The 14,483-nt window shown below is 50.7% G+C and overlaps 1 protein-coding gene across 2 annotated transcripts; it reads right to left on the minus strand.

The window, feature by feature from the left end:
• Positions 1 to 466: 466 nt before the first annotated feature.
• Txn2 (thioredoxin 2) lies at positions 467 to 13,395 on the minus strand. Of its 2 annotated transcripts, XM_055603026.1 has the most exons (5): positions 13,290 to 13,395; positions 12,234 to 12,496; positions 9,500 to 9,623; positions 1,699 to 1,890; positions 1,161 to 1,239 (listed from the first exon to the last, which is right to left on the minus strand). In XM_055603026.1, exons 2-4 carry the CDS (start codon positions 12,494 to 12,496, stop codon positions 1,717 to 1,719), a joined length of 561 nt encoding a protein of 186 aa, XP_055459001.1. In that variant the 5' UTR covers positions 13,290 to 13,395; the 3' UTR covers positions 1,161 to 1,239; positions 1,699 to 1,716. The 2 variants fall into 2 exon arrangements, with proteins under 2 accessions (XP_055459002.1, XP_055459001.1); XM_055603027.1 differs by lacking the exon at positions 1,699 to 1,890 and having other exon boundaries at positions 467 to 1,239; positions 13,290 to 13,392.
• Between the last annotated feature and the right edge of the window lie 1,088 nt (positions 13,396 to 14,483).

The following is a 14,483-nucleotide window of genomic DNA, read 5'->3' on the forward strand; positions in this document are numbered from 1 at the left end:
AAGTGGTCCCTTAACCCCAGGAGGGCTAGAGGCTGGGTTTTCTCAGTCAGGCAGCCTGGCACTCTCCTTAGCCAAGGGAGCTGGAGAGGGAACAGGATGGGTGGAGGGTCTGGTCCCAAGGACTAGAATTTCCTGTGGGCATACACGGGAAGAAGTGCCACCCAGCCAGGAGGGGTCAGAAGCCAGTCTAGGAAGAAGGCCCCAGAAGGGCTGAGGGGAATGAATGGTCAGAGTTCAGGTTTTGGAGACAACCACTATTGGTACAACCCAGCCTGGATTCCTTGAGCCCACGCCTGCACTGGAGGGCGTGTGTGTGTGTGTGATGGTATCCCCAGACCAGGAGCCATGATGGACAGAACACAAGTCACAGGAGGAATATAAAGTCCAAGGGGAACTGGGGACAGTAGTGGGCCTGGGAATACCCCAGTCCACCCCAAGTGTCCAGTACCCACAGAACAGAAGCCAGTGGCAGTGCAAACCTGGTTTTATTGGTCTGACTTGTTCACAGCTCCTCCTGCTCAGGGAACCAGGCCCAGCTAACCCAGGGAGGGGTCAAGGGAGAAAAGGGACAGCTATAGCGTGTGGGCTCGGTTCTTCACAGCAAGAGGTAGAAGGGTCACATAAAGTTCTCTATTACAGACCTACAAAAAATTAAGAGAATCACATTACTCTCCCTTGTTCAGCTTCTGGTTTCCTTTATGAACAGAGGCAGGAGAGGAAAAGTGCCAGAGGCAAATGCCCAGGGCTTAGGGGATTCAGATCAAAGGACCATGGAGATGGGGTGTGGGCGACCACCTACACGGTCAGGGTATGGGCTGGCCCCGGCTCTTCCAGCATCTGGGGGAACAGGGACAGGCCCCAGGAGGAGGACACAGTAGGAGGTGCACAGGGGGCCCCACACCGGTGGCAGGGTGGCAGCATTGCTCCTCTGCTGGCCACTCTGGCCTGGGGGCTGGTTTGGGAGCGCTGCTGGCTTCCAGGTTTGGAGGTCTGCTGCCCAAGGTCAGACCCACAGGGATGAGGGGCAGGGCAGGAAGGACCACCGCGGAGGGCTAAGAGTTCTACTAGGCTCCTCCCCAAAGAGGCTCCCAACAGGCAAGGGCAGCCAGGGCTCTTCCCTGCTCGTCAGCCAATCAGCTTCTTTAGGAAGGCTTCCAGCTGGTCTTCATCCTTGATGCCAACAAACTTGTCCACCACGTCCCCATTCTTGATGGCCAGCACGGTAGGTACAGCAGACACCTGGGTGAGGGAACCACAGAGTCCAGATCACTCCAAGGTGAAGGTTTCTCCTGCACCTTCCCCAAGCCTTTGTGGAGAAGGCCAAAATCACAGGAGGTACCAAAGGAAATGGGGTCTTTACTGGGAGCAGGGCCCAGAGGAGGCCCACCCATTGGGGCATCTTCCACTGCAAGCTCCCATCGGTACTCTGCTCCTGAACCATGTCACTGACTCGCTGGCCCAGCAGTTTGGCTGGGATGATGAGATGAAAGTAGCTGGACAAGCTACAGGCAGGCTGCTTCTTGAGCCTCTCAGCCTCTCTATATACTGGGCATCGCATGGTTTACTCTGAATGTTTGAGATAGAGCTCAGAGTCCCAAGGGAAAAAAAAAAAATATCAGTGGTCTGGAGAGTGAGCTCTAGGGCTGGCTGGTCCAGCCTCACTCCTATCCTGAGTCAACCTGGTAACCCCTTTATTACCTAAAGTCTCGGCTTCCATCAGCAAGCGGAGACACTGACAATACTTTTATTTGGGTGGAAGGATGCCAAGCGACATACTCGAGGGCTGCACAGGGCCCATGGCTCACGGTGGGTGTGAAGCTTGACCTCATGAGGACCACTTTGATGGGCACAGTTAATGATTGTCAGGGACCAGAGATCCACAGCTTCTTCCTGCACGGTGTGGAAAGGGACAGTCGTATGTGACCTGAGGCTTATTAGGGCTGGCAGCAGATGAAAAAAGGGGTCTTCCTGTTCCATGAGGCAATGCCTCCACCGCTCTGGAGACCCATACATATTATATCAAACATAGATGAGGCTGGCCGGCCTGGCATGGTACATTACCCAATGCTCGGTATTTGCTGGCATATGAGAGCCTGTATAAACAGAGTAGATAAACTGGGACTTAGCTTACGTACAGGTTAACTACAAGACAATGAGAACAATGTACAGAAACCCACTAAGTCTTCACACAGCCTGAGGGCTGTGGGATGAGCCTCCTCAGAGGCCAGACTGAGATTATGTTCAAATTGGAAAAAAAGAGAGAAGTGAAGGCCACTTTGGCCCTATCCTAGCCCTCACTGGTCACGTGACAGGCCCTGTCTATTCCTAATGAGAAAAAGACAGCATGTAGGACGGTCTTTGTGCTTTTATTTTTAGCACCTCTGGTCCCTTTAAGGATGGTCCTGGGGGTGACACGGGAGGCCCAGGGTATGTGCCAGCACCAGGAATGGTGCTGACCATAAGTGTCCACAGTCATAGCCTCTCTGCTAGCTCTTGTCCTTGTCTCACTCTGACACAGGTGGTGACATTAACAACCCAGTACTAAGTTTGTACTGACTGTCTCTAGGAAAAGGCAGGGACCAGCAAAACAGGCTCCAGGAAGCCCCATTTGGTGTGTTCCTGCACCCTCTGGTGGCCGATGAATGAGCTGCAGCACCCTAAGGCTGGCAACTCAATTAAGGGACAAGCTGAACTCTGGTGAAATGTTCTGTCAGTGGACATTCCGTCCCTTTAAAATAAATATTCCATTTTTAAGATGTGGTCTAGGGTTGAGGGCGTGGCTTGGTGTGGAGTACTTGCCTAGTAGGCACAAGGTCTGGGTTCCATTCCAAAAGCAAAAAACAAAACAAAACAAGGAACTTCCCTTTGTTCTGGTGCTAAGTGGACGGAGTTTCCCTCCTGTGGAGTTCTGCTGTGTTTGCAAGCCTCTGCACAGGCTGGGACACACAAAGACCAGGTTGGGGTCCACGCCGATTGAGGTCTGGTCATTACTGATCGAGGGCTTTCTCATGTGCGTCTGAGTAACACGCATGTAAACACGCATGCACGCAGCTGCAGGCTCCCAGAACACTGTTCTAGGTGAGGTATCTGGGCTGTGACCAGAAGCCAAGGCTTGGTCCTAAATCAGGGTGCTTAGAACCCAGCCATCAATGTTAATACTCGGGCCACTGCACGTGGTCTTGGGTGTTGGGAACACAGGACAGCGATGGGGCATGCCTTCGCCTCCTCCTCACTTCCAGCACGGCAACAGGAATCAATGCTATCTGTCCTGCTCCGAGAAGCCATGGGGGCCCCTAGCTTGGAACGTGAATGCTCACATGATCTCGCCCAACTGACCTGCAACGTTCCCACTAGCAACTCTGCTGTGAAACCATCAAAGGGCAGCACAGCCGACACCGCAGGAAGCTGTTGACCTCGGTGGCTGAGGGACACACCGTGGGTGGAGAACGTTTTTAAGTGTCAGGAAAGGTCCTGGGTGCTTATCTATGCACGCTCATAGAATGCCGACCCTAGGTTGGTCCATTTTATTGTTTCTACACATAGTTGCTGTCACTGAGCAACATCCTAACTCTCCTAACTCTCTGCGTCATTTTAGATATGAGACCAGTGAGGCTCAAAGCACCTATTTCAAGAGGACTCAGAAAATTAAGGAGGGATTAGAAACAAGAAACAAGGTCTGTTAGGCTTTGTTTCTACAGGAGAGTGAAGGATCAGAGACAGAGAAAACACAGACCCCAGGAGGGGAAAGGCAATTCAGAGAAGAACTCAATGACTTCATGCTTTAAATGATGCCCAATGTTCTGTAAAAGCGAATACAAGAGAGTTCTTAGAAAAACCATTATTGCCAGCCATGTCACCTTTAAACCCAGCGCTCAAGAGGTAGAGACAGGCAGATCTCTGAGTTCAAAGCCAGCCTGATCTACGGAGTGAGTTCCAGAACAGCTAGAATTACACAGAGAAAACACTGTTTTGAAAAACCATAATTTAACAAACAAAACAGGGCTGGAAAGACGGCTTAGTGAGTAAAGACACTTGCAACCAAGCTTGATGACCCCGAGTCCAACCCACTGGACCACTTGACCAAGGGGGAGAACAGACTCCTGGATGTTATCTTCGACACGGGGCTGGGGAGATGGCTCGAATGCCATGTAACCATGAAGCCCACATCTGGATCCCGACACTCATGTAAACGCTGGGTGGGTACAGTGCCTGCCTAAACTCCCGGCATTCCAGAGGCAGAAAATCCTGCAGCAGGCAGGCTCACAGCTGACCAGAGCAAGCAAGGAAGACACCAACTTTAAGCCCACAGACGCACTGGCACCCAGCACACACAGCCACTTAGGAATTATACCCTTCCCAGGACTCTGGGTGATAATCTGCTTTTTATTCCCCCCCCCCCCCCCCGCAGGAAGGAACCCAGGGCTTTTGGCATACGTGTTCTAGGCATGTGCTCTACCACTGAGCTATACCCTCAATCCCAGAGTCTGCTCTTTTGAGAATTCCATAAATGCCAGGTAGGTATGGTGGCCTACCTGTAACTCAGCCTCGGATGGAGGGTGGTGGTGGGGGAGGTCTTTACAGCATTCTAGCTAGCAAGCGAGACCTTGCCTTAAAGGATAGGTGGAAGACTATAAGGATGATTGCCAACATGGCATCTGCATGGACGCACATGCATGTACCCCCCCACACACAAGCAAACCATGCATTGTGCACATGGGAAAAAAAGGGGAGAAAAACAACAAAGAAAAGGAATCCTCCAGGAGGATGAGCCAGGTTGCTTCACGGATAAAGGCACTTGCCACCAAGTCTGACAACCTGGGTCCAATCACCGAAACCCTCGTAACAGAGAGAACCAATTCCCACCAAGTTGTCCTCTGACCTCTACACGTGTGCTTGACATGGGGGCCCATGCATACAATGTACAGTGATGATAAAAACCAAAACAAACAACAGCCCACATCGTAGTCAAGTGTGAGAAGCACTGATTCCCGAACAGGGGAATTAGAAAGGCTTAACAGCATGTATTTTAAACTAGTTGATAATGTGTCTATTGGGGGATACATTCTAAAAAGGAAAACCAGCAAAACAGACACGACCCAGCCAGGCTGTGGATGTGGATCAGTTGGCGGGGTGCTGGCTCAGTGTCAGAAAGCCCCGGGTTCATCCCAATTTCAACTGGGAATTGGGGTGCATGCCTTTAGTCCCAGTACTTGGGAGGTGGAGGCAGAAGATGGTTCAAGGCTATCCTGTGTTATACACTGAGTTTGGCACCAGTCTGGACCACATTAAAAAACATGCCACCTCCCTCTCCAAAGTAAGTAAGTAAGTAAGTAAGTAAGTAAGTAAATAAATAAATAAGTCACTAAAGTAATGATGGTGGCTGTGTCAGATGGTCAGGCTACAGGAGATGCTGGCTTGTTCTCATTTCTACAAAAGGACCACACCTTCAAGTGCAAGGCTGAGAAAGAGAGGCCTCAGGGGACAGCAGATGGCCCATTCTCTCCTTACTGGACCCCCCCAGGAACTGGCAAGGTCTCAAGGGTTAGGACAGAGATGGGGGGAGGGTGAAGGCCTTGCACCCCCTAAACTGAGACTACGCAGAATAGGAGTGGAGGCTGTCAGTGAAACCCCAAAGGCCTCAAGGACTTTTCTTCCTCCTCCTTCAGGGGCAGTGGAAGTCAGGGTGGGCGGTGGAGGAAGCATGTGGGGGTCAGGGAGGCTTGAGAGGTACCTGGCTCTGAGAATGGCTTTGAGCAAGTCTGACAAGTTTGCCACATACCTCGCATACCTGCAAGAGGGCTTGGGGCCTTACAGGAAGCTTCCCAGGGGGCTGGGGATTACTTGGTGGTGACTTCCTTCTTGGACTCTCTTTAGAAAGAATATGTGCAAGGTAAGGAAGGGCAAGGAGCAGGCAGGGTGGGCCTGTTGGGATTCATGGGATGTCAGTGGCCCCAGCCCAGGGCTTGACAAAACGAGGACAGAAGACGACATGTAGGCTGTCTCGGATGCCTTTCTGTGTAACCAAGGCATTGTGTGGACGGTAGGCAGCGGGAGGATAAGGGTCCCAAAGGACTTCCTCACCTTCCAGGCTCACCACAGGGATGTCCATACTCATCCCATCCCAGGCTCGCTCGAGTGCAGGAGGAGCTTTGGTGCTGGCAACTCCAGTCACCCATGGCACCCCAGGGGACCTCTGTTGGTGGAAGTCTGCTTTGCATCTTACCAGCTTCCAGGCCTTAGCACAGGGTTGGTCTGTAGCTCTCTGCCAAACACATGATGCAGAGCCTGACATGGGAGCATTTGGAGGTCCCAGGAGACAGCCTGGAAATCTTAGGCCAACCCATGCCCCGGGGTGGTTCCTGCCGTGAGTTTCTACCAAAAGGCCACACATTTACACTTGAACCTGCTGGGATCTCGGCTGTGCAATGGGTAAGCTGGGGGAAAGTTGGAGGGCCCCTCCGACTGAGCTTCAAAAACACTGTCTCCCGCCACCCAAGCCCTTAAGTGACCTGGGTTATGACATCTCAAGGACGGCCTTGCATCAGGAGCAGTCATCCTTGGTCCTGTCTTCCCAGAATTCACTTCCTCTGCTCTGCCCCAGCCAGCCTGATTCCCTTTGACTAATTATTATTCTGCTCTCTGTCCAGCTCAAGAGATGGGCAATAGTTCTCACACTGTCCACCCTCTGCTTCCCTCCACGGGCTCTGGTCAGAGGATGGAAAACTGTACCTCAGTGGCTTTCAGGGAGGAAGGCCTGGTTACCTAAGCCTAAATGTCTGAACTCTGAGAAAAAATTCTCTACTTCCCTTAGCCTCTTATATCCAGAGGGAGGGAAAGGTTCACTTTGGCCTTGGGATTTCAAGAACTCCAGCGACGGGGATTTCTGAAAGAATGCACTCGTTCTTCGAGAGAAGGTCTTGCTATCTGTCCCAGGCTGGCCCGATGCTCAGTCTGATGGGCTCACGGGCATGTGCCACCATGCCTGGCTTGCACAAATCCTTCTGAGTTTTAAATATCAGCACCTGGTTTCCCCTTTTTAAAAAAACGCACTGACAGCCAGACCAAACATATCTGTTGAACCAGGGCTGGGCCCCAGGCAGCCAGGTGTGACCTCAGCTCTGTGAGTGTCACGGGCAGCAGTTTCCCTAGGACCCCTGTTCCAGTATGGCCTGCTTTCCCATGCACCTGGCCTCCCAACCCTGCTCTTCCTTTCGCCTAGCCCCACAGCCACAAAGGGACTCTCTCTTTCCTCAACTGTGGCCGTCTGGGGTCCACAGGATATCCCACTCCTGTGGCCAGCCCAGGGCTTCTGTTTGCCCTGCCCCGTGTCTCTTTCCTGAGATGTACACACTTCATTCACTGCTTCTTTCAGGTCTCTGTTATGTTACCTCCTCACGGAAGACAGTCCCCTGACAGACTGTGATGGTGCACACAGACGGAAGCACTGGGTCAGAAAGACAAGGTCATTTTCACATGGTGACATCAAGGCCAACCTGAGCTCCCTCAACAGGCCAAATCAAAGAACAGAACAAAAAGAAAAACAAAAGAAGAGTCCCTCCTCCATTTCCATCTTTCCACAGCACTCATCAGTTTGGACGTTGACACAGACGTCAGTGGCTGAGTGTCCCCAAGCCAAAACTTTCAGCTCTGAAAACGCTCTGAAAGCCTAAGTGTTTACCAATGACTGCCAAAGCCTCTGTACTGGCAGCCTATGCCTGAAAAGTGGACCATGGCCCCCGGGGCCAAACTCTGCTTGTTACCCACATCTGTAAACAGTGACTGGAACATGCCACTTTTAGTTTGTCCTGTGGCTGGGGACTTCAGAGAAAGCTGAGCTGCTGCAGCAGCCACTGCCTGCCTGCAGAGCCTCACGTGTTTACTGGTGGCTTCTTCAGCGACTCAGAGTTCTTCAAAAGATGTATCTGTAAGCTTGTTTATGAACTTTGATATTATTTAGATTTACTTATTTAAATTAAAATAAAATTTATGGGCATGACAATTTTGTCAATAAAGGCCAGAAGGAGGTGTCAGACTCTTTGTGGGCTGTGATATAGGTGCTAGGAATTGAACCCATGTCCTCTGGAAGAGCAACCAGCACGTTTAGCCTCTGAGCCATCTCTCCAGCCACTTGACATTCCTGAACGCTGCTTGCTGAGGTCAGAGTGGTTTTTGTTTTGAAATTTTCCCTTTATTTTTATTTCATGTGAATGGGCATTTTGACTGCAGCTACGTCAAATGCACCTTGTGCATGCAGTGCCAGAGGAGGCCAGAAGAGCAGCACAGCGTCTGGGGCTGAGATGATTGTCAACAGCCATGTGGGTGCTGGGGATGCAACCTGGGCCTCCTGGAAGAGCAGCCAGTGCTCTTAACTGTTGAGCCATCTCTCCAGCCTGCCTTTCTTTTTTTGTTGTTTTTGTACTGAGACGATGGCTCACTCTGTAGCCCAGGCTGGCCTTGAGCTTGAGGCATTCTCCCTGCCCCAGTCTCTGGATTGCAAGGGTGAAACATCACTTCTGGCTCTTTCCTTCTTGCTATGTGTCCTTCATCCCCACACACTTCAGGTCACAGGCTTTGGAATGTGAAGCCTTTGCTGTCCTGGCCACTTCTACCCATGACAAGGTGTGCTACTTCTTCTCACACAACTTTTTATTTCCGGTTGGAATGATCACCTCAGACCAAGAAACATCTGGGGACAAGGGTCTCCTCTTACCTGTGCCACAATCATGCCTGGCATGCCAGCCAGGGCTCATAAGCAACAGCTGGCTGCAAGTGAGGTACGTAGGACAGGGAGACTTAAGAGGATGACTGACTTGTGACCAGCCATGGTGGCACATTCCTATAAGCCTAACACTTGAATGGCAGAAGCAGGAGCATCAGGAGTTCAAGGACGGCTTGGGCTATATAAAACCCTATCTCAGAAAAACCAACAACGGCCGGGTGGTGGCGGCTCACGCCTTTAATTCCAGCACTTGGGAGGCAGAGGCAGGCGGATCTCTCTGAGTTCGAGGCCAGCCTGGTCTACAGAGCAAGTTCCAGGACGGCCAGGGCTGTTACACGGAGAAACCCTGTCTTGAGAAACAATACAAAACCCAAAAACCAGTAACAGAGAATGACCTAGTGTTTTGGGCCACAAAATCCACTTCCTAAGGGTGCTAGAGATCAATGTGTGCTAAGCCCGGAGCTCTATAACACCAGACATGCCTCTCACTGCCTGTTCTCCTACATCACTGAACAGTTTAAGAAATTAATGTAAATCTATGAAAGCAACCCTACTTATTATGGGCTGTGACCAAGCAACTAACTGGACAATAAATGTACAGAGTTACTTTTCTTTATGGGCCCTGGGAGGTCTTCCACACCCCAGTGGGTGATCACATCCAAGAGTATGCAGTCAACACAGGTTGGACTCCACGGGTGTTTTAGATGAGGACACGGAGTTGGTGGTCCACACAATGTCCTCACCTTGGCTTCTCCGAGACAACTCTACGCCAACACATACCTCATACTCAATGGCCAGGTCTGTGTGGTCGTCGATATCCACTTTGGCCATCACCACCTTCCCATGCTGTTTGGCCACCATCTTCTCTAGCCTCGGTCCTAGGATCTTGCAGGGGCCACACCACCTCAGAAGGGAGGCGAGAAGGGACAGTCAGTCCTGAGAGTGCTTGCTGTTACACTTGTCTCCCAAGGACCCCCCTGGAACCCTCATGGACTCTGAAGGTAAAAGGAAAGGGAGGGAAACCCAGGAGGGTGGGCACCTTCTCAGAGGCATGCACGACCTTGAAAAGACATCCCCTAGAGGATCCAAGGCCTGTGGAGTTCTTGCAGATGACAGAATGGGAAGGCACATGGCCTGGCAACGGGGTGCAATCCAGCAATTCCTCAACTTGGGGGAGGGGTTGCTGGGCATGCCCATGGGGGATTATTTTGATGAGGTAAATTGAGGTGGGATAGATTCCACCAATTGTGGGTGGATGGAGCTGCTCTCTGAGCTAGGATTCTGATTGTGTAAAAAGAAAAAGTTGAGTGTACAAGATGGCTCAGCAGGAGAGGGCTCTTGCTGCTGGGCCTGACAACCCAGTTTGTCCTGGGAGCCTCCATGGTAGGAAAGTATCAAGTCCAGAAGGCTGACCTCTGATCTCTGCATGCACGCCATGGTACGAGGAAGTATGTATTTATATACATAATAAATAAATGTTAAAAAAAAAAAAAACCTACAGAGTTGAGCACAAATATTCATCCCTCTTTGTTCTTTCATTAGAGATCCAACGTGATTAGCCTCCCCAAAACTCTGTCACTATGGCCTCCCTATTATGATGGGCTGAGCTTGGAACTGTGAGCCAAACCTTTTCTCCCTTAAGCTTCTTTTGTCAGAGTATTTTATCATAGCAACAAAATACCTAACTGAGACAGGAAGAGAGAGGAACAGGAATTTGAGGCTAGCCTGGGTTACATAATAAAGCTCAGTCTTGATAAAACAAGCAGAGCCAGGACCACCTCAAGGTTGCTAAAAGCGTTTTTTTTTCTTTCCTTTTTTGGGGAGGGGTGGTTGTTGGTGGTTTGAGACAGGGTCTCACTATGTATCCCTTTCTGGGTCAGAACTCGATTTTGTAGACTCAGCTAGTCTCAAAGTCAGAGATCCATTTGTCTCTGCCTCCCCCCCCGCTTTTTTTTTAAAATTTTATATGCTTTAGTGTGAAGGTGTCAGATCCCTTGGAATTGGCTTTACAGACAGTTGTGAGCTGCCATGTGGGTGCTGGGAATTGAACCCAGGTCCTTTGGAAGAGCAGACAGTGCTCTTAACCACTGAGCCATGTCTCCAGTCCCCTTGTCTCTGCCTCCAGAGTGCTGTGATTAAACAGGTGTACCACCACTGCCTGGCTAAACCATTTTTGTAAATTAATTTAATTTTATTTCATGAGTTTTGGTGTGAGGGTGTCAGGTCCCCTGGAATTGGAGTTATAGACCGTTATAAGCTGCCATGTGGGTAGTGGGACTTGAACCCAGGTCCTCTGGAAGAGAAGCCTGTGCTCTTAATCGCTGAACCATCTCTCCAGCCACTGAGATTGTTTTCTTAGACAAAGTTTCTCGGTGTGACACTGTCACTCAAGGACTCTCTGACTTCTTATTCTGTACCAACTGCTGAGGATCATACTGCAGCAGACAGGAGTGACCGCTCCTTGGCTGGGGAGTGGGAAGTCTCCTAAGGCAGATACTGTGCTACCATTTCTGTACGTGATACCAGAGATGTGTCCATCCCTAAATGAACAAACCCAAACCAAGCAATCAACTACCTTGTAGAGGAGAAAAAATAAAATAAAATAAAATAAAATAAAATAAAATAAAAGAGGACTAACTCACTGACCATTCCTTTCAGAAGCTTTCCACCATACCAGGAAGTTGGAGGAATTGCCTTCCACAGATCCCTGGCCGTCAACTCCTGCTTTATCTTTTCTATAAGCTGGCCCATACCAGTCGTCTCTTATATACAGGAGGTGGAGGCAGAAAAAGGCAAGCTCAAGTCTGACATAGACTACACAGTGAGACCCTATCTCAACTCCTCATTCCTATCCCAAAACTTCCAATCAGTTAATAAACCTAAATATCTAAAAAGCCAGCCTGCAAGGCCTTATCTCAGACAACAGGACACATACAGGTCTGTCCAAGGCAACTCGGTGAGTCAGAGAAAAGACCAGAAAGAAAACAAAAGAACCCGTGAGACCTGTCTAGAAAGCCTCCTAATTGTTAATCAGGTTCTTGGCTTTTTGGTTGAATCGGGTGTAAAGGTGTAAAGGAAGGAAGACCAGGTTAAAATGCAGGCATTTCTATATCCTAAAACACACAATTACCGTATGGGAAGGACACAGCTCCTGCCCACCCCAGACACACGTGGGCACTACCATGGCGGTGCTGATGATTTGCCCAGCCCTTCCCACAGTTTTGGTGGCTGAGATGTTAAAATAAAACGTTATTCCACACTGGAGAAGACTTTTCAGGCCGTGAGACGCAGGACACAGGCGTGACGCAGCACTCACCCTGGCCTGCTTATGAAGACTGTTTGCCAATTTGTCTCCTACCACACTGCATGCTTCTTAAGGGCAGGGCACCGGGTCTCAAAAGTCTTCATAGTGAGTTTACACATGAAAAGCATTGTACATGGTAGCGAGCCATAGTGGGCACCATCGCTGGCATGCAATAAATACCTGCTCAAGTACGTCTCCCCCAGTACTCACTGCGCGTGGAAGTCCACAACAACTGGCGTCTCACTGTTGACAACTCTGTCTTGAAAGTCAGGTCCATCCTGGATGTTAAAGGTTGTTGAACACACTCTGGAGGTGTGTAGCGTCCGGGCTGGGCTGAGTGTTCCTGCCTGACCCTCGGCACTGTACTGAGGGCTCTGCAGGGTCCTGGGGGTGAGGGAAGCCCACCCACCGTGAGGGGACTTCCTGGAGATGAGTGAGGTCAGGAACCTCCTCAGGAGCAGCCGCTGAGCCATCTGTGAGAGAAAGAGGCACGAAGAGCTGGGGTACACGGTACACAACAGGAAGTCAGCACGCTAGGAAAAACAAAGTTATCTTGGAATTCTGAGATGTCTGACACATGCAGCGCTGGAAGCAAAATGTATGATTTTTGTGTGTGAAGCACGCTTGTCATTATAAATAGCTATAAGTCACGGTCAGTTTGGGCTATACAATAAAACCCTGTCTTGAAAACTTCCACACAACAACAACAAAAGCTATCTAGAGGCGAGGGCGGAATGAAGACTTAGGTGTAATTATGAGGCTGCTGGAAGGCGGAACGGAGTTACATCACTGGTTCTCCCTGATCAACTCTGAAGAAACTGTTATAATACTGTCCACATTCGGGGAAACAGGTGGCTTAAGTGACACGCCCAACGTCACCCAGTTTTTAAAAGGACAGTTAATTGGAACCCAAGGTGTCAGTAAAATCTTTACCCTCTCAATCGCTCTTTTAAAAAGTGCCTTTTAATGGGAAATTAAGGAGGGTAAAGAGAGCTGTCGAAGGATGAGCAAAGAAGCCTCCCAACTACGGAAGGAGGAACCAAGAGGCATAGGAACCAGCCACGGGAGACCAAATAGAAATGGGTGCATGTGTACAGAGGGAAGCCCAAAGGAGGGACACGTGTTGGGGGGATTGGGGAGACGGGGAGCGCAGGGCGTGTGGCTGCCGAGGCTAGGTCCCCCCTCTCAGGGCTTCCGCCTGCCGGTCGCCAGCCTGCACTGGAGCCAGCCGCCTCCGCGGCTCGGCCCAACCCTCGGGGCTCCTACCTCCCGGCAGCGCGAGCGGAGGGTTGCGGAGCCTAGACGGCCTGCCCTTCAAGGGCACTCCTGTTGTCACTTCCTCAGTGGCGGACCTAGCGTCATTTCCGGGAAAGACTACCGGGACAGCGTTTCTCCGCAACTTGGGGGGTGGGGGCTCGGTATTTTCTACCAATGAGGGTGACGAAAAGAGATGCGACCGAGAGGGCGCGACCGGAAAGGATGGGACCAAGGAGGAGGGACCGGAAGTGGGGTGGGACTGGCGAGGGAGGTTAGTTGGGAGGAGGGGCGGGAATGCGGGGAGGAAGGAGTGGCTTTGGAACCAGCCGTTGCTGCTTCTCGTTTTATTTGCCCTTCGGTCTGGCCTCGAGAAAGGGCAGGAAGGAAAGGGCTGTGTTCATCTTAACGTCGAGGAAGCTCTCTTCCGCGGAAGCTTAGTGTTTAAAGGAAGAGATTCCCGGGCTGGGGTTGTGGCTCAGTGGGTAGAGTGCTTGCTAGCACACACGAAGCCTGGGTTCTCAGTACCATGTAAACCGGCTATGATGGCACATACCTAATCCCAGAAACTCAGAGGCCGAGGCCGAAGAGCTCAGGAGTTCAGAGTTATCCTTGACTACATAGGGAATACTTGAGACCCTGTCAGTGTGTGCGTGTGTGTGTGTGTGTGTGTGTGTGTGTGTGTGTGTATTCTGTGGTCCTTGGCTCTTGTCTGTGCAACCTAAGTTCTTATAGTTGAGCAAGTCGCTCTGCCCCTAAAGGCTGGTGGTACTTCTAAGGCCTTTCAAGCTTTTGTTTTTGGAATTGTTGGGAAAGCAGGACCCAAGGTGTCATCTGTGAAGCTTGGGCCTGGGGCGCTCCCTCCATTCCCACTGGCATGAATAACTGAGGTGTAAGTACCCTCCTTACTCATACTGTAACTTGTATTCCAGCCCCTTATGGTCTGAGAACACATTGCCTGCTCACTTCTTCCACAACTTTTTTACCCTGAATTTCGTTTCTCAGTGCTTAGAACACCCGCCATCCTTATCTTCTCTGAGTGGTATCACTTCCTTCTCGCTAGTCCTTGCTTTGGAACCCAACTAACACATTACAGTGTCTCTTGCACCAGGTCTGTGCTTTCTGAGAGTGGGGACTTGTGGGCGTCGCTCACCTGCAAATGCTCAGCACCAACCTCGTGCAGTGCTGGACCCAGAGAGGCTGCTC

This window comes from Psammomys obesus, unplaced genomic scaffold (genome assembly GCF_907164565.1).
Source record: "Psammomys obesus unplaced genomic scaffold, mPsaObe1.curated_primary_1811, whole genome shotgun sequence".
In the NCBI taxonomy this organism is placed as follows: Eukaryota; Metazoa; Chordata; class Mammalia; order Rodentia; family Muridae; genus Psammomys; species Psammomys obesus.

Excerpts from the sequence above, each read along its gene's own strand:
- Txn2 (XM_055603026.1), bottom strand. The coding sequence starts at position 12,496 with ATGGCTCAGCGGCTGCTCCTGAGGAGGTTCCTGACCTCACTCATCTCC. Across the intron at positions 9,624-12,233 it reads GTTGTGGACTTCCACGCGCA|GTGGTGTGGCCCCTGCAAGA; the intron begins GTGAGTACTGGG and ends CTCCCTTCTGAG. Across the intron at positions 1,891-9,499 it reads ACCTGGCCATTGAGTATGAG|GAAGAAGCTGTGGATCTCTG; the intron begins GTATGTGTTGGC and ends CACACCGTGCAG.